Source organism: Lepidochelys kempii, chromosome 13 (genome assembly GCF_965140265.1).
Source record: "Lepidochelys kempii isolate rLepKem1 chromosome 13, rLepKem1.hap2, whole genome shotgun sequence".
NCBI classification, from domain to species: Eukaryota; Metazoa; Chordata; order Testudines; family Cheloniidae; genus Lepidochelys; species Lepidochelys kempii.
The window spans coordinates 15904461-15922576 of NC_133268.1; the positions used below are offsets into that span (position 1 = coordinate 15904461).

The 18116-nt window shown below is 45.9% G+C and overlaps 1 protein-coding gene across 8 annotated transcripts in view; it reads left to right on the plus strand.

Moving 5' to 3' along the window:
* Nucleotides 1–18116, plus strand: part of RIPOR3 (RIPOR family member 3) — a 69298-nt gene that overhangs the window by 33283 nt on the left and 17899 nt on the right. For 7 of the 8 annotated variants that reach the window (XR_012154681.1, XM_073309426.1, XM_073309424.1 and 4 more), the window contains 8 exons: nt 597–620; nt 774–827; nt 2612–2761; nt 3810–3873; nt 4302–4345; nt 5087–5212; nt 7951–8096; nt 17318–17447. Coding sequence is in view for 7 of the 8 variants with exons in the window: in XM_073309426.1 (XP_073165527.1) it covers nt 597–620; nt 774–827; nt 2612–2761; nt 3810–3873; nt 4302–4345; nt 5087–5212; nt 7951–8096; nt 17318–17447 (738 nt within the window). In the remaining variant the exon portion in view is untranslated. The remainder of the gene's footprint in view (nt 1–596; nt 621–773; nt 828–2611; nt 2762–3809; nt 3874–4301; nt 4346–5086; nt 5213–7950; nt 8097–17317; nt 17448–18116) is intronic. The other variant, XM_073309425.1, reaches the window with a different exon arrangement.

Genomic DNA, 18116 nt, shown 5'->3' on the forward strand with positions numbered 1-18116 from the left:
TCAGTATCCTGCTGTGTTCCCAGCTTGCACTCCTTCCCTTTTGGGATGGTAGCTGCCTGCTGATTATTATCTGGGAAGTAATATACATGCCTGGCTGTGTCTAGAAACTGAGGAGAAATAAAGATTAGGCAAAACTGGTGAAACATTGATAAGTGGGTCCATGCAACTCTGATTCTGCCACATACAAAAATCCCAACAAAATCTTTGCTATTAGTAGTGCTAAGGTGTATAAAGCACTTCAGACTCAGATTTGGGACTGTCCTTGGGAACACAAAGTAACCTTCCAAGGCTGGATAAAGGATTCAAAAACCTCCCACCTACCTCAACCAATTTTCAAATCCTTACTATTTCTGAAAAATCGTACTTGAGGTGCCTCAGTTTGGGCACCCAAAAGTCAAGACACTGAAACGCAGAGGGTACTTTTGAAAATGTTGACCTTGCTATCTGCCCACTGTATTGTACAATGCTGCTTACAACGTTGTAACTCTCCAAACAAGGACTTGGTGCAGCATGGGCAGTTGTTCTGCAGCAGATTTGGAAATGTCTTCAATATGTGCAAATGAATTCACAGGCAACTTGTCATATTTGTCTTTCAGGCTTTCTATTATGATCTGGATAAGGTAAGTACTCATTCTTTTGGAGGGGTAGGGATGGACATGTCACAGAAAGCAATGAACAGTGAAGTGCAAGCACTGATACTATATGATCACTGAATAATTTAATGCCATATAATGTGAATGTTTAAATAGCTTTTAATCTTTCCCTTTCTAAAGCAAATTCGCTCTGTTGAAAGGTACATCAGAAAACTGGAATTTCATATAAGCAAGGTAAGGGGTGCTCTATTTATATTATGTGTATAGGAGACTTACACTGCTATATAAAAATTATGATTTAGAAAATACTTTTATGATATCTTGTTTGAGGGGAACTAGCTTTCATAAGAGAAGAGGAGGAGTGGGTTTTTTTTTTTTGTTTGGCTCTATTCAGACTGAATCCTGGGCACAGCCCAGCCTCAGCCTGCAGAACCAGTTTCTATATCCTACCAGCTTATTCAGAAGAAAGGTGTTGTTGGGAGGAGTTGTAGAGGGTGATTCTTTTCGTTTTGTGTTTTTGTTTGTTTTTTTTGCTTCCTGGAAGCCTAGGTGGTGGCACTTAATGGATTCTGCCAATCTCCTGTCTGATTTGAAGGGCTCAAAAATCTCTCTTACATACTTGGAGCTCTCTCTCTCTCTCTCTCTCTGTGTGTGTGTGTGTGTGTGTGTGTGTGTGTGTGTGTGTTTTCCAACCCAGAATTCAGTGGCTGCCCCCTACACCCTTAGTCCGTCCCTGGATTAAACCACGTCTCCTTTCACCCTCCATACCTCGTAGCTTAGTTAACAGTAGAATGAACCTGCTTTCTGGATATCCCTGGTTTGAGTCATGCCCTCACTAAACACACACTTGAGAGTCTGATGTATCCTACACACCCATTTAAGGCCATTCTAACATGACTTGGATGTAGGTAAGGGATTGGTTAGCTTGAGTAAGCAGAGCCTTTCTCTGGGCTAGCACTGAAGCATCAGTGCCATAGGTCTCCCTATATAGTCACTTTATGAGATTAAACAAATAGCGCAGCCCCATCTTTAGCCACCTCAACATGCTCCCATTGACTCTGTGGATTGCCTCCTCTGTGTAGACTTGGAGATGAGAAGGATGGCCCAGTGGTCATGATACTAGTCTAGGACCTGGGAGACTGAGGTTTAATTCCCTGTTCTGCCATTAACTTCTTGTGTGACCTTAAGCAAGTTACTTAGCCTTGCTGTACCTCAGTTCACCGTTGGTAAAATGGAGATAATAGCATTGCCCTGCCTCATGGGTATGTTGTGAGGAGAAGTGCATTAAAGATTGCAGGGCCCTCAGATACAAGGCTCACATTACCACACTGAGTACCTTGGATAGAATTCTAGGTCTACATGTTCTGTGTCTTGTATCTGGTGATGGTGGTTTCCAAAGCCTGGTGCCCTAGCTCTTTAGAAGTAGTGCTGGAAGAAACTTGGCTCTCTGCTCAGATTTTTGGAGTCAGTGGTAGACAAAACAAAGTGAGGTAGGGAAGCCGGTGTAGCTAAAACAGCAGAAAAACAATACCCCCAAGAAACTATTTACCCATAACTTATAAATGATCAACTGAAGGTTATCTGCAGAACAACTAATTAGAGACTTTCAGGCTCTGTGGTGGATTAGTAGTTTTTGTTGCTGCTGGCTGGAAATGAACTTTTATTTAAGTGTTTGGCCTTAAACCTGGGACAGACTGTTAACAGTGACATGTTTCAAGGTTATGTAGGACCCTCTCATTAGCATGCTTTTCTTGTACTGTATGAAACATCAAAAAATCTTTAGCTGGTGGGATTAATCCTTCACTCACTCTTCCCTCCGTCTGAAATCTTGGATCCACTTGGTTAAAAAGGCTTCTTATAAGAGTAGGGGGTACGAGTCGGTGCTAGAACGATGGGATTTGCTCTCTTACAAGGGGAAACGTCAAACTAAAATTCCTGATGTTACTTCCCTCAACTCACTAAAATTGGAAACCGACACCAGAGTGGTGTAAAACATGGAGTCCTTTTTTCTATTAAAGGTAGAAGAACTATATGAAACTTACTGCATCCAGTGCAGGCTGCGAGATGGGGCCTCTAATATGAAACATGCCTTCTCCTTGACTCCCTCCACTAAAGCCTCCAGAGAGAGCCTGGTAGAACTTTATAAGAACCTCCAAGAATGCACAGAGGTAGGAGAACTCCTCAAGCATGTGACAAAGAACTGACTCTTCTGTCTAAACTCAAAGCAGTGGATACTGTACCAAGACATACTGTTCTGAACTGTTGGCTCTCCTGTGGCCTGGGCTTCGAATGTAACATAAAATTAGATGAAGATGCATAACATCAGCTACAACTCACAGCTTCCTCTATAAAAGTATTTTGCTGTCTAACTTCCCCCTTAATATGCAGTGAAATTCACAGGGTAATGCAGGTTGTTTGCTTACAACCAAATGTGTTAATGAAGGGTGCATATAAAGTCTCTTGAATTTGATCTGTTAACATTAGGGCCTAATCTAGCTTTCATAGGAAGTTACTGGGGGTGTGTGTTTGGGGTGTCTTCCCATTGACTTCTAATGGGAGTCATAGTTAGTAACCTACTGTGTGAGTAAGTCTGGGTAGGTCTAGACTTCAAGCTGGAGGTGTAAATGTCGGCTTGAGGAGACATACCCACACTAGGTCTGATGGCGCTAGCATGCTCAAAATAGCATAGCTGTAACAGCGGAAGCAGTGGGAGGGACTACCTGTCTGAGTATGTGCGTAGGGTCTTGGACAAGATTGTTCTTCGGCTGGTTAGCCCACCTTTCTACTTAGACCCTAGCCACAGCAGCAGTACATCCCTTTCCCTCCTCCCCGCCCCCTCCCCGGGTGCACTAGCTCCATCAGAACTAGCGCGAATATGTCTCGTCAATCTGGAATTTACACCTCCAGCTCCATGTCGCTGTACCCTAAATGGGGAAGACTGTGGGAAGCCTATTACTTAAACCACCTTGCTCCTTTGCAGAGCTAGGATATAACTTCCCATCCTGAAAGTGGCATTTAAAAAAAAATCTGCCTCAGTTTGCAGAAGTGAAAAGTGTTAATGGCATGTAAAATGTATGTTCTTTTGCAAACCGCCCTAAACTGGTCTGTGATGTGTTTTGTCTTCACGAATGGAGACAAATGGCCGCCACTTTCTCATGGTACCATTTTATTCCGCTCTTCAGTCAATGTCGTCGTTGCTCTGTCTTTGTCTTCCAGGATATGTGTCTGATTGAAGGGGCACTGGAGGTGCACTTGGGAGAATTTCACTTGAAAATGAAAGGTAGCCCTTGTTCTATTCTACAGCATTCATCACTTGAGCCAAAAGCTTTTCAGCTTTGCTGTATAAAGGCCTGATTCAAAGCTCATGGAAGTCTGGGAGCTGGGCTTTGGATCGGGACCTAAACTGACTCTTAATAAAACTTAGTTTTTTCCCATTGATGTGAAACGAACTTGTCCCTGCTCTGCAGCATTCTTTTATATGTGAGTGTTGAAGCAGGACTTTCCTCTTCCCCGCCCTTATGCAAAGCTTGCAATGTTAAGTAAGACAAATGGCTTGACTTGCTAACAACTCCTCCATAGATTTCGCTGTAAGGGGAAGTTAATCAGAGTGTCACTTGGGTGTTTAATGCAAGCTGAGGTTTGTTAGTAGATATTTTTGAAACTCTCTCAAGCTACAAACATTGGAAGGGATTTTCCTTCTCTTTTCAGGGTTGGTGGGCTACGCACGTCTCTGCCCAGGGGACCAGTATGAGGTGCAGTACACAGCAATCCATTTTCTCTTACAACTTGCAATTATGGGCTTGCACCTGTAACATGCAGGTGGGGAGTGTGGGGATGTGTAGGCTGAGCAGGAGAGAGTGCAGGGAAACCAGAAGCTTTTATGGGTGCTGCACAGCCACTGAGTTATTCCTGCCTCAGTGTGAAGCTGAAGGACTTGGCTAAGTGCCTTGATAGAGGACAGGGCCCAGGTACCTGGGAGACGGGAGTCTTCCAGAATTGCTCCTTGAGGGACCTGGCTGGAGTCTAAAACCACCCTGAAAGAGGGTAGCAGCAATACTGTTGCCTGTTCATAGGGTAGATCCCAATTGGCACAACTGCCCTGAAGGGCACAGGACGGCATAACTGTGTATAAAGCCTATGGCTTTCATCCCAGTAGTTTCAGTTCTAACACACTTTTTTTTTCTTCCTGCTGACAACAAAACTCCAAATCACTTTCAAACATGTCCTGCATCAGAGCAGGACATTACACATCAGTAACTCACTCTCTGCATTACAACAACATGTACGCTTTGGTATCTGACTTAGCCACCCAAGTTCTTCCAGGACAGATGGGGCACAGAACTACTTGGCACCTCCACCCCTGCTTCTTAACAAGCATAGCAATCAAAGGAACAGGCCCCAGCTCTGCAGTATGGGGAGGGAGGGATGGTGCAGTCCCATATGAATCTTGGGATTTGCTGATTCTAGCCTCCTCTTCCCTGTGTGGCTTCTAGGTGTTTGTGCGACTGGGACGCCAGAAGTGGAAGCTGAAGGGCAAGATTGAGACAGATGACAGCCAAACATGGGATGAGGAGGAGAAGGTTTTTATACCCAACCTTCATGAGCAGTTTGAAATAAAGGTAGTTGGCTCCAATCCAGCCACTCAGACATTGGTTAGCAAGTAGCTTGCCTTCCCACTCTGCTCTCTGCCGAGCACACTTTTAAAAAACAACATGAATTTTCACAGCTCCATAGAAACAGCAATTAATCAATGTTCTGCTCGCTGAGCTGGTCTCTGATCTTTGCTTCTGCTTTCTTTCCCAGGACTCTGGGTTAGATGGCAACTGGGTTAATGCTTCTGATTTTCCATATATTAGAATGACCCCTTTTTAAGATCTGCATCCAAGATTTGGTGGTTAGGGGTCCACAGCTTGGATAGAGTAATTATATTGCATGCAAGATTTTTGGGATTTTCTTACCCTGCTCCAAAAAGTGTGTGTGTATATGTATAATATATTTATATAAGCCAAACTTGCCCGTTCTTGGGGTTTCCCTAAATGACCTCTTCTGTCTCAAGCCCTAATTACCTCTGCCCCAGAGATACTCAAACCCATGTATATCCTATTGGAGCTAATGAGATCCACCTGCCAGTGTGAGTTGGCCATAATTATTCAGTATCTTTGGGCAGGATTCTGCCACTCGGCATTAGAGTGACTCATTGGAGGACCCCTATATTCTTTGTAACAGAGTCCTAGACTCTGTTTCCCTGCTATACCGATGCATCCTGTTGGGATCCAGGAAGTGGGCAGGCCCCCACTGCTAAAGGACCTCCCCACAGCCTCCGGGGATGATCCACAGGTCTGGGATTCCAAATGATTGCGGGGGACAACTAAAAGTATAACAGGAATGGGAGTGAGGTCACAGGGCTAAACAAATAAACCTAGTAGGTACACCAAGCAGAGAACCCCTGACAGCGCCTACTGCTCCTCGAAGGCATCGACGGAGCCAGCGGATTCCGCCCAGGTGCGTGAACAGATTGAGGAGCGGAAATAGGCCCCACAGTCACAGGAAACCTTGTCGGCCAACCGCCTCTCCCTGGTTTTGTAGATGGCCATTTTGGCCAGGGCTAGGAGGAGGTTGACGAGGAGGTCCTGCGACTTTGTGGGGCCACGGATATACAGATGCATTATAGGCACTTTTTTCTTTCACTGAGGTAAAAGTTGGATCCTCCTGTTACTATTACTACTGTGGCTTCCACCTGTTTTACATTCCATCCTGACCTGGCTGCTGCTGCTTAGGAGCAAACTCCTGTTGTGATCTGGAATCCTCTGAAGGACAGATCCTGCAGTCATGACTCCCATCAACTTCAATGGGAGTTGGGACTAAATAGACTGCAGGGTTGGGCTGGACCCTTCACTACACGAGTTAAACACATTATTTTGTAGTGCCAACATAGGGCTTTCAATGCCTGGAAAACATGTAAAGTAGCTATTGCAACACCCCATCCTTTCTGGCAGCATGTGAGTTAAATAGGAAAGAATTCCTGACTTCTAGCCAGTAGAGCTTTTAAAAATGTTCTTAATGTTTTTCCCTACTGCACAATGAGAATCAGAAGGGAAGCTAATTCAGATGCATGTTTTCTCTTAATATTTGCAAAAACATTAATTGCTCTGTATACCAGTGAAGACGACTTGCCTCAAAGCTCAAGAAAGAGGTTATTTGATTTGGGTTTCATGCCAGTTCATTAAACCTAACTGACTCTCTAGTTTCTTTGCTTTCCCTCTCCAAGTGTGTATTGGGTGAAATTTTCAAAAGTGCCAGAGTCCCACTTCCAAAAGTGACTTAGGCTCCTAATTACCATTAATTCTCAAATGAGACGTACATGCTTCTTAAAACTTTACCTGCTAAATCTTTCCCCTGATCCTAAAGTATGACAGACACCTTGATGCACAAAAGTAGTAATATGCCTTTGTCCAGCAGCATCTTGGTTGGGAGTTTTCCAGCCCCACTTGTCTGGGCTGCAGACAGATTTGAGAACTGGGAAGCTGTCTCTCTGGCATTGATGATCTCAGCTGTGGCTAAAGAAGCTGTGGGTCAGGCTGCAAAGCATGTGTAATGGGCTAGAACTGGGATGAGCGACTGACAAATTAAGGGGGTGCTGCTTGTGAACCAAGAGAGGAGGGACGCTGAAGACCTGTAGGCTTTGATTCTGAGCTGCAGCTGAGATCAGCTCGGCCCAGGAGGGAGTGGTAGACAAGGGCTGTGTCCACATTCTGGAGGTAGTTGGGGACTGGAACAGCCTTACATTACTAGGGAGATGGACTAGATAATCTAATGGGTCTCTACCCTAGATGATTTTTGGGAAATCCAGGGATGGGGGAGGCTTGCTGTAAAACATACATCTTACAGCAAAATGGGCTCCAGGATTCCAGGTTGTTTGTCTGATACAATTACTTGAATATACACTAAAACTAGAATGTTCAGGGTGCCAAAGTTTAGGCTCCTAAATAAATGGAATGACTTTCACTTTCAGAAGAGCTGAACACTCCTAGCCCCCACTGGTGTGAATGGGAGCTGCATATGGCTCAGCATGTGTGGAAAATCAGCCTATTACTATTTAGGGGCCTAAACGTAGGCACCCAGGCTTGAAAAACTTGGCCTATGACCTCAAAGAGCTGATTCTAGGCTGCTATGTTCAGTGCACACACAAAGTGACATACTGGCCAGTTCCTCATATGGGTGGTAGAGAATCTGTGTGTCACATGGGCATGAACTGATCTCAGCCAAATCCCATGTGTCCAGCCTCCCTAAACTCCTCAACTATCCTTCATGTGTGTCAGGTATCTGGTAAAATGAAAATGGGTTTGTCCCTCTGTAGGTCACAGAGCTGCGGGGACTGACCACGATTCTAGTTGGCGTGGTAACGTGTGACAGCATCGACTTCTTTACAACCAGGCCTCAGGCGATCATTGTGGATATAACTGAGCTAGGCACCATCAAGTTACAGTTGGAGGTCGTCTGGAAGTGAGTATAACTTCAAATGCTAAACATGGGGGAGAGGACTGTTAACATGGCCTTAGTGCTTGTGATGGGTGCCACTTTAACAGCACTCAACACTACAGTCCTCTTTCTGTTCACATAACAGGTGCAGCCTAGGTAGCAGCAGCGCAAGCCTCCTCACAGCACCCCCAGCCAATGTGCCTGAACCCTGATCTGGAGGGACCAATCCCAGGGAGGAGAGGATAGCCCCTATCTCCATAGCCCTTCAGTTCTTTGCTCTGTGTTGAGGCTGCCAACTATGGAGCCAGCTGCATCTGGCTTTTATTTAGGGCTCTGCTTTGTCCAGAGTCAGTGTTCAGTTTGTGGTGTAGGCACATCTCTGAAATGCAAAGAATGGACTTAAAGAGGATGAAATGAAGCTGAAAACAGCAGTTAGACACCACCATACAAATATGGTTGAGGTTTAGAGAAATCACTACAGTTAGAGGGGCCAACCCCTCCTTTAAAAATGAGGTTTCCTCAAAGGTTTGACTGCTGTCACACTTGACTTTTTGACATGGTGATCACAGTTGCATGTTCTAGTTTTGCTTGTGCCCGGTTGTGAAACACTATTATGATCCTAGTGTGACTGCTTCTATGGTGCATCGCACACACCCCGCCCCCGAAGAGTTAGGTGGTACCTGTGATTTGATGCATTGTTTTACATTTTAAATTTGTAAAGTTTTATAGTAAATTACCACTACTATTAAAGGAAAAATTTCATTTTATGGGTGCTGCATTGAGAGAGTTCCTGAATTCTTTTCTGCAAGGTGCGCATCAAAATCCTCACTCCAGAAATCTTTTGCATCTTGAGCTTTTATCTGGGGCTCTCTGATAGATGCCCGGAAGACAGAAGCTGCATTTGGTATCCTCGTATGTGGCTGAGGCTGATCTATACAAGATGTGGCCACATGCTGGTCTTGCCTGTCTGACTGTAGGATGGCTGTTTTAACAACTGTTCTCTTCTGATGTCAATTGCTGGCATATTTGAGTTGTTGTAGCTCTCTTCTGCTGAAGAGAAGGAACAGATTATTTTTGTGACCATGGCCACAAAAACAAAAATAATTATTTTGTTTTTAAATAGCCGTGACCTGCTCTTCTGATAGGGCTGAGGGGGTTGGAAAAAGACTGTCACTAATCTATGGATTTTTTTCACTAGCACAGGTGCACTCCATAACTCATCTAAACTTGAAATGGAAAACCACATAAAACTGGTGCCCCCAACCAATATGAGAAGGAAATGGCTTGCAAAGCAAGCCAAGGAACAGACCTAGTCCGCATTTAACAGAATGTGGCAGAGCTTCAATTTTCTTGAGAAGCCAAGGCAACCACTGTCATCCTTTGGATCAACAGTTCGGTGTCTGTAATGAATCCAAACTACTCATGCTGGGAGGCAGCTGTGTGTGAGAGAGCTAGTCAGTGTCAATGCATTTCATATTTCAGGGGTTGCAGTATATTGCAAATCTTATTTTATACTTGCAAAGTGCTGGGTGCCCCTCTGGTACAGCAGAAAGCTGGGTTTGAGGTAGCGGAGAGTAAGTTAGCAACGTTTGTGAAGTACCCATCAAATCAATGAGAGCAGCACCTTTACTGCTGGTTCTCAGCTCCATCACCATCAGGGCTGGAAAAGGGTCTTGGAATATTTGGTAACAACTCGAACTCTGATGCAAAGTTCAGATCTGAAGGACTTGTGGGTTTAGGCCCTTCTTCAGGAATGGGAAACAACCTGACTCTAATCCTCTTGGGTTCTCAAACCCTAGTTCTATTTCTAAGAATATTTGGAAACCTAGCTTGACTTCTGCTTTGGTGCTGTCTTTGGCTACTGACAAACAGGTGAAATACTGTGAAGTGCCTTCCCATGAGTCTTCCAACCAAAATGTAGCTAAGTAGCTGGCCTTTCAGGTTGCTCTCTGGAACATACAACATTCGTGGAGTATCCTACACTGTTTTCCAATGCCTTTTTGTAAGCAAATGGTTTCTCACACATCCTGCAATTTTCTTCCACACCTGTTTAGCTCAGGGTTGTTGCTGTAGTTCAACAAAATATCAGTCTGGTCAAAAGCATCTGAAGTTTTGTTTTCAAGCACTTGAAGTAAAGGAAAACATGCTTATGTAGCAGAGCTCAAGGCCTGCACCTGTTTATAATGCTCGGGGGGGGGGGGGGGGGAACCGCTAGCTCATATTATTTTTGGTTGTGTTTTTGTTGCATCTGCTCTGAGGTTTTGTGAGGGCCCTAACATTTCTTCTTTGGAAGCTTGAGCTAGTAATTAGCTTGACAGCAAAGCATCATTCCGCAAGCATTGACCACTGTGGTTCTGATTGCTGATCTCTGCATTATCTGTCACCCTGGGATGCTAGAACAATTTTTAGGGGGGTGGGGAGGTGCTGATCATGGAAACCAGGGTTTCCATCTATTTGGTGTTTTGTTACTATTTCAAACTAGAGAGACACCCCCAGCACCCTTACTTCCAGCATCACTAGTTATACCTATGTTTGGATTTACATGCATGCCAGTTGTAAGCAAAGGCCATCAGGCTAGAATTGGCCAAAATTTTTAATGTGTTTATGACTTTAATGCTAAAAATCCTTTTTGTCAAAATGGAAACCTCCTTGGTAAATGTAGGGTTGGTTTGGGGGGGGGGGGTGTTGTTTTTTTTTTTTTTTTTTAATTGACAATTTTTTTCAGGTTTTTGCTTGAACACTAAACACATTTATATTTTTAGCAACTGCAAACTAGTTTGAGAGTGCAGGAGCAGCAGCAAGGTATTTTCAGGCTTTCAACAAAAAAGAAGAAAACAACAAAACAACTACTCGCTTGCAAATTTCTTTGCAAGAACAAACACTTCCCTACATACTCCTGGGCCTAAATGAGTGATCTGAAGCCCTGAGTGCATTGTTGGAAGTGCTTTTGCTATGTTGAATAAGTCTGTAAACCTTCTCTTGCCATAGTATTTCTGTCAAAATCTGGGGGGCACGGTTCTGAGTGTAACTACACAGAGCTGAGCCTGGAAGAGATCTCTTCCAATCTAATTTTCCCTATCACCAAGGGCAAATAACTGCCAAGGATGAACACCATTGCTTTGCGTTTAATCCTGCTAGTGCTGTTTCTATAATTGCGTGCACACAAACTCCTGTGCCTCTGTGGGAAGGAAAGGTGGTAATGCACCTTCTTGTTCTGGGAGTTTGTGTTAATCCCTCAACCTCATGGACTATATTTAAAAACTCCACTAGGCAAATGGCACCTTTGCTGACTGATCTCCCTGGCATGCTGTTGCTTCTCTTGGCACTTAGCAGCAACTGCAGTGTGCAAATGACATACTAATACCATTCTACATACAAACCCACTCAATTCTGATTAAGGCCAGGTCTACACTGAGAGTGCTTTGCTAACAGAGCTATACCAGTTTTCTGTGTTCCTGGCACAAGAACAGTTTTGCTGGTATAACCATGTTTATGCTAGGGACTTTTGCTAGCCTAGCTACATTGATCAGGGATCATGCCCCTCACTAATGTAGTTATGCTGGCAGAACGTGGTAGAGTAGACCTGGCCTAAGGCTTTCAGTCTGTCTCTACTTACTTCAGACTGTATGAAGCCTTTGAGGATCAAATGCTGCTGTTTTTATGCTGATTGAGGGGGTCTTTTCTTTTTCCCTTATAGCTGTCTACTAACACCTCAGTTCTAAGACAGTGGCCTGAAGAACTGAACGAAAAATACAACCAATAGTCAAGCCTGCCTCTCAGTTTATGAATTGTCTGAGCAGATTCCTAATTTCTCTGATTTATTCTTTATTTAAAATTATTTGCTTAACAATTCCAGCCCAGAATCCCTTTGAGCTGTGTGAATTCAAAACGTGGCTCACTATAGTTGGACACTGAGGTCATATGGTATGGTTTCTGGACTGTGACTGGAGGAGTAATTCAGAATGGAAGCTGGCAGGGTTTGTGTTTTATGAATTAAAAATTCACTTTCTGCAAATATTTCACAATGGGAAAACTTGCTGTTTTCTACTAACGCTTTCGGCAGCTATTGTAGTGAATGCAGAGTGTGGCATAACATACAGGAGCCATGAACGTAAGGGAAGTGACTTGATTTTAAAAACTCAAATAATTACCAGGAAATCAGTGGTGCAAGTAGAAATCATTTCTTGCTGGTATACTGCACTCATGGGATGGACACAAAGGCAAGGCACGTGACCTCTTTATGTGACTTTTCCCCATCCCCTTCCCATGATCCACATCCATCCCACATTATCTGGGGGGGAAGCTCTGTCCTCCCCCTGCTGCACTGGAGACTTCTGCTGTATAGACCCCAGCCAGAAGGACTCGGGAGATGCAGCTGCATCTCCTGGCTGGGGGCGGTACAGCCATGCCAGAGGAGCTGGTGGCATGGGGCCATCTAATTGCCCCACGTTCTCCTCCTTTTGCCACTCAGTTCCTGAGAGATCAGGGATCTCTGGAACCACAGCAGCAAAAGGAGCAGAAGAACATGTGGCTGCTGGGCAGCCCCATGCCGGTAGCTCCTCCCACACGGCTGCTGTACTGCCCCAGCCCTGTCCTCGGGCAGGGCTGCTCTACAGACCCCAGGCAGGAGGACTCAGGAGATGCAGCTGCGTGGAAAGGCAGGGCTGGGGCAGGCTCTTCCTGTGTCTTTCCCGTACGCTGTACCAGCTATAAATATCTGACTGGTACAGCGTACTTGCACCACTGATGGCAATATTTGGCACTATTGATCCAGCTGTAACACTTTTTTGCCTCCAAGCAACGACGTTTTCAACGTGGCGACTGCCCAGCTGGGAACAATGTTAATGGTGACATACATCCCCTGTGAGCTAATCCGCACCCCCAGACGGAATCGTGATGCTTACCAGATAATTTCTGCCATATTTCTCTGTGTAAAGTTTGTGCAATACCTTGGTATCCCACCAAGCAGCTTCTCTAGGGCACTTGCGTGTGGAATGGGCCAGCTCCTATTCTTGACAGCTTATCTGCTGAAGCTGTTTTTATACAGAGGAATATTTGCACAGTGATAAGATAAGGGTGTTTCCATTTTAAAAAATAAAACCACTCAAAATAACAGCTCTTTTCAGAGCAACAGCAGCTTTCCCCCCTAAAATGATGACTGACTAATCAAGTCTAATGGTGACACCCAAACATCCCTCCTGGGCCAGCTTCCACCCTAGTAGCGGTGGAGTGAGAGCTCTAATGGCACCTTGCTTTTTTTGGTGTTGAACTGTGCATGCTCTTTTAGCCGAGATTGCTCTGATAAACCTCCTCCTGCCTCCTTTGCAGACCCCAGTTGGTTGAGGTATTTCGACACTGCAGTCAGAAGTAGTCAGACCTGTGCTAGTGTTAATCAAGCTAGCATGGCTAAACATGACAGTCAAGCTGCATCATCGAGGGCTTCATGGTGGGCTGTACTAGCCCAACCAGAACTAGGGCCTCAACTCTGAACTGGCGTTGCTAGCCCCGGCTAGGATTTACAGCACCTCCTCTTCACTGTTACTTTTAGGTGGGCTAGGCATGCCTGCACTAACTAGATTAAAGTTAGTGCAGGTATGCCTACCTGAGCTGTGCTCACACCTCCAGCTGTGAGAGAGATGTACCTTAAGAGCTTTGTTTAGGGGAGGAGGATCGGAAGTTTGTGGGGGAGAGAACGCAGATGCTCTGCTGGCTTGGGAAGGGGACCTGGTCACCAGGCCAACCCAAACAGCAACGAGAATCACAAAGGGAACATTCTCCCTCAAGGCTGCACCCCTCACTGGGGTGTCATGGCACCGTCTGGCCCATGATGATTCCCATAATGGCTGCAAGTTGTTGGGAGTGAACCCCGTCAAGGCTGCCTCATTGTTTGATTGGAGTGAAGGGGGCGGGGAGGAGGAATACAACCCTGACAAAAAGCTTTGGTTTGACAATACCTGCCTTTTGGGACATTCCTAATGGCAAATGTGGTTGGGAAAGAGCAAATCGGACTGAACCAAGGATCCAAGCCACCCAGACAGCTCTGGACCTTGGCAAGTAGATGTAAATGTAGCACTGCTTCCCCCTGCAAATGGTAGGGGTACGGTTTAGGGCTGTGGCTGTTTCTGTGCGCTTCAGTACTACATGGGAACGGTAGGGCTAAAACTCAGATCCTGCTGCTCTAAAAGCTCAGGCTCCTACCACTTGAGATAAGGAAAAAATCTACCTTGTTTGCAATATAGGGTCTGGCCCAGAGGTAGGCAAACTACGGCCCGCAGGCCACATCCGGCCCACGGGACCCTTCTGCCCGGCTCCTGGCCCAGGAGGCTAGTCCCTGGCCCCTCCCCTGCTGTTTTCCCTCCCCCACGGCGTCAGCACACCACGGCACAAGCTCAATACTCTGTGGGGCCGGGCAGAGCAGCTGCAGAGCCGCAGCCTGACCCGGTGCTCTGGGCAGCACGGCTGCCGTGCCGCCAGCCACTGGTGCTCCAGGCAGTGCAATCAGGGGGAGGAAGGGGGTTGGATAGCGGGGGTGTGGGGGGGTGGTCAGGGGGCAGGGGTGTGGATAGGGGTTGGTGCAGTCAAAGGGCGGGGAACAGGGGGATTGAATGGGGGCAGGGGTCAGCCAGGAAGGGGGGGTTGGATGGGGTGGTGGGGAGCAGGCAGGGGTTCTGGGGGCAGTCAGGGAACAGGGAGAAGGGGTGGTTGGATGGGGCAGGGGTCCTGGGGGGAGGCAAGTCAGGAATGAGACGGGGGTTAGATGAGGAAGCAGGGGGCACTCATGGGTGGTGGAGCAGGGGGTGGTGGATGGGACAGGAGTCCCGCGGGGGCTGTTGGGGTGAGAAGTGGGGGGGAGTCAGATAGGAGGTGGGGGCTGGGCCACGCCACACCACGCCACGCCACGCCTGGCTGTTTGGGGAGACACAGCCTCCCCTAACCAGCCCTTCATACAATTTTGGAAACCCGATGTGGACCTCAGGTCAAAAAGTTTGCCTGCCCCTGGTCTGGCTCATAGTTGAGCAGCTCCCATTCTCTCCCATTCAGTATCATGGTCACTCTCTCTCTCTCTCCCTCTCACTCGCATGAGCCATGTCATCAGTTCATCCCTGTACTTCACAGTGTTTTCTGGCTGATACCCTGAGATGTACTCCATAAGGGCAAATGTCTACACTGCACATTAAACCTGGGCCTGTATGACCCAGCCTTATGGACTCGGTGTTTCCAAGTCTGTGCTTGAGAATCCACAGTGCATTGTAAAGCTGGGTTTACACTTACAGGACCTGGGTCTCTCAGCCATGCTAATGTGTCCGTACTGCGCTAAGCAGACCCTCTGACTTAGATCTGTAGCTTGAGCTGTGTCCATACTGCAATATGACAGGGCTTGGACCCAAGTCACAGCAGGATTAGGGCTCTGACATAACCCCCTAGCAGGATCCTAGGACCCAAGTCCTTGATAACCTGAGTCAGACTGATTTGCGTGTAGACGAAGGGGAGCTGGGCTCAAATCTGAGTCAGAGCCTGGTCTTAATGTGCAGTGTAAACATACCCTTAATCTTTTTTTCTTTACTATAGGATTATATCAATCTCCTCACAGGAGAAGAATAGCCTTAGGTTGATATCATTATATCTTTACTCTGTATTCTTTATTTTTACTGCTTTGTTGCTGTATTAAAAACTAAAACTGAAAGTCTTAAATAAAAGGATTCCCCAGCCCCAGCCCTCCTCCTTCTAAGAACAAAATGCCATAGATGAAAGCAATTTGCCTCTGTCAGTAAGTCCATGACGTTCTCTGGATAAAGTGCTCTTGCTGTCAGATACCCGATTTAGTTAATTTGCTGCAAAATGAGAAAGTACAGATGGCTGCTAATCTGGCTCCATAGAACTGGCCTGTTTGACAAACTCCAGCTGTGTGACACTGGTTAATTTAGCTAATTGACATGCATTAGGCTGACACTGTGATAGTGATACTTCCATGGTGGGATGACAACAGCATGTTCCAATGAGGGACACTGCTGTCTGTGCCTGAAATGTTTATATTCAGCCTTCGGCCCTTGCAATAAAAGGGAAGTAGAACTTGGCTTTGAATTGAGGGCAAAAGTCTCCATGGAACTAATTTGTGCCCACTATTGTTTGAATCGTTTCAGAACTCCCAGGGGCTCCAGTTGAGGGCAGACACCTTAGCTTTGTGGTTGGCCTTCATTTAAAATATTGCCTGTGGGATCAGAGATAATATGAATGATACATTCCCCTTGTGCACAAAAGTACACCTGAGAGGGGAACAAATTTAGTTAAAAGTGCCCTAGCTCTATCAAGAAGGGGGGAGTCCTTGACTTTTCCTCTCTTCCTCTGCGTTGGAATGCATTGTGGGTGAAGGTTCACACAGCTTTGGCTTAGGGTGCTTCTCTGAGGAAAGAGTTCCCAGCACATGCATCTGCTGGAAAGGGGAAGAGTAGTGATCTTCTCTGGAGAGTTGAGGACAATCGGCAAGTGCTTAGAATAAGGGTTGTTGGGCTCTTTACAGCACAGACAGCATCTTATAGGGATAGGTGTGTGGAAGCTCCCTTCCCTGACACAATTGCATGAACTGCATCTCCTGCCATGCACAATGACATAACATCCCTGTGGCAACTACAACCATTGTGTCTAAAGTGTATGTAGGATCAACACTGTATTTAATACCTTTTTACTGGCTTTTCAAGTCACAGTGTTTTGTCCTTTGTGGAAAAAGTTAGTTACACACTCCTTTTATGCTTCATTTAATATCCCCTGCCCATTTCTGGAGCACCATGAGGTCAATATACCATTCTGCTGGCCACCTGCAAGCACCCTGCCGTTCATGGGCCACAGGTGGGGACCTACTGTGTGGGATATAAGACCCCACAGAAAGAGAGGGAGCTCTCATCAGACTCTGATCTGATTCTGGGAGAGAAGCCAGCTCAGATTGCTCTGCATTGATTAGGCTCTGCTGTGATAGCCATGCCTGAAGGATGAGGTTAGTCAGTACTTCTCTCTATGCAAAAGGATGATGCCCCACTATCTCCCTCTTGCAGCTCAGGTGTCAAGGAAATAAGTCAGAGGGGCCGCTTGCCTCCCTCTTCTTTTATCCTAGAGCTGAGTATTATTTAATAAACTTCAGGGACCCGAATGATGCTACGAGGCTCAAATCCCAGTGGCTGTTCCTGTTGCTAAACACCTAAATGCTTCCTGGCCTTTGATAACACTTACCCTTTTGTATTCCCTGCTCATAGCCCATTTGACACAGAGAACCTGTTTCTGTCCCCTGGAACTACTGCCAAGTTTTCTCTGGGTAGTAGGAAAAGCTCCTTATACAACTGGACTCCACCAAACACTCCAAGCTTCAGGGAGAAATATTATCTCGTAAGTATGATGGGGGAAGTAAAACACTGTGCACAAACAGTGAACTGGGGCTGTGTGTGGTGCATCAGATTGTTGCAGAAGAGAATTGGACAGACCACAGACACAGGGCAGTATGGAGATCATTATGGGGTGTTTTATTTTTTTAATTTAACTCCTGTTGTTTTCAATCCTATTTTAGAATCTTGAAATGCAAACATTTTTTTTCCTGCCAAATATTCCCCATGTGCAGCCAGGCATAAATTAGAGCAGTCTACACTGGGAACTGGCCAATCCCAGGAGCAGTGAACCATAGTGGTGGTTTAAAGGTGGAGTATAAAACATCCCCTTCTCTCCCCCCTCTCCCCAGTCTAGTGCCAAGTGCAGTTCAGTTGGACCAGAGAATCTCCTGTGTTTCGAACAGAATTTACACTTAGTGTTGCTGCTTTGTTCCGTATGCTCCTGCCTCTTATTAGCACAGGCAATATGTAGCAAAGGCATGGTGTGCGTACACTCCCCTAACCTCAACACAGGTTCCCATGTCAGCCTGACAGTCAGGTTTGTGTGCTCCTGCCAAGCCAGCAGAGGGAGTACAAAGCATTGCTTGTAGATAAGTCTTCTGCAAACAGTGGCATTATGGGGCTATGTAGTTATTTAATGTGTGTGCTGTATTTATTAATAACTAATCATGAA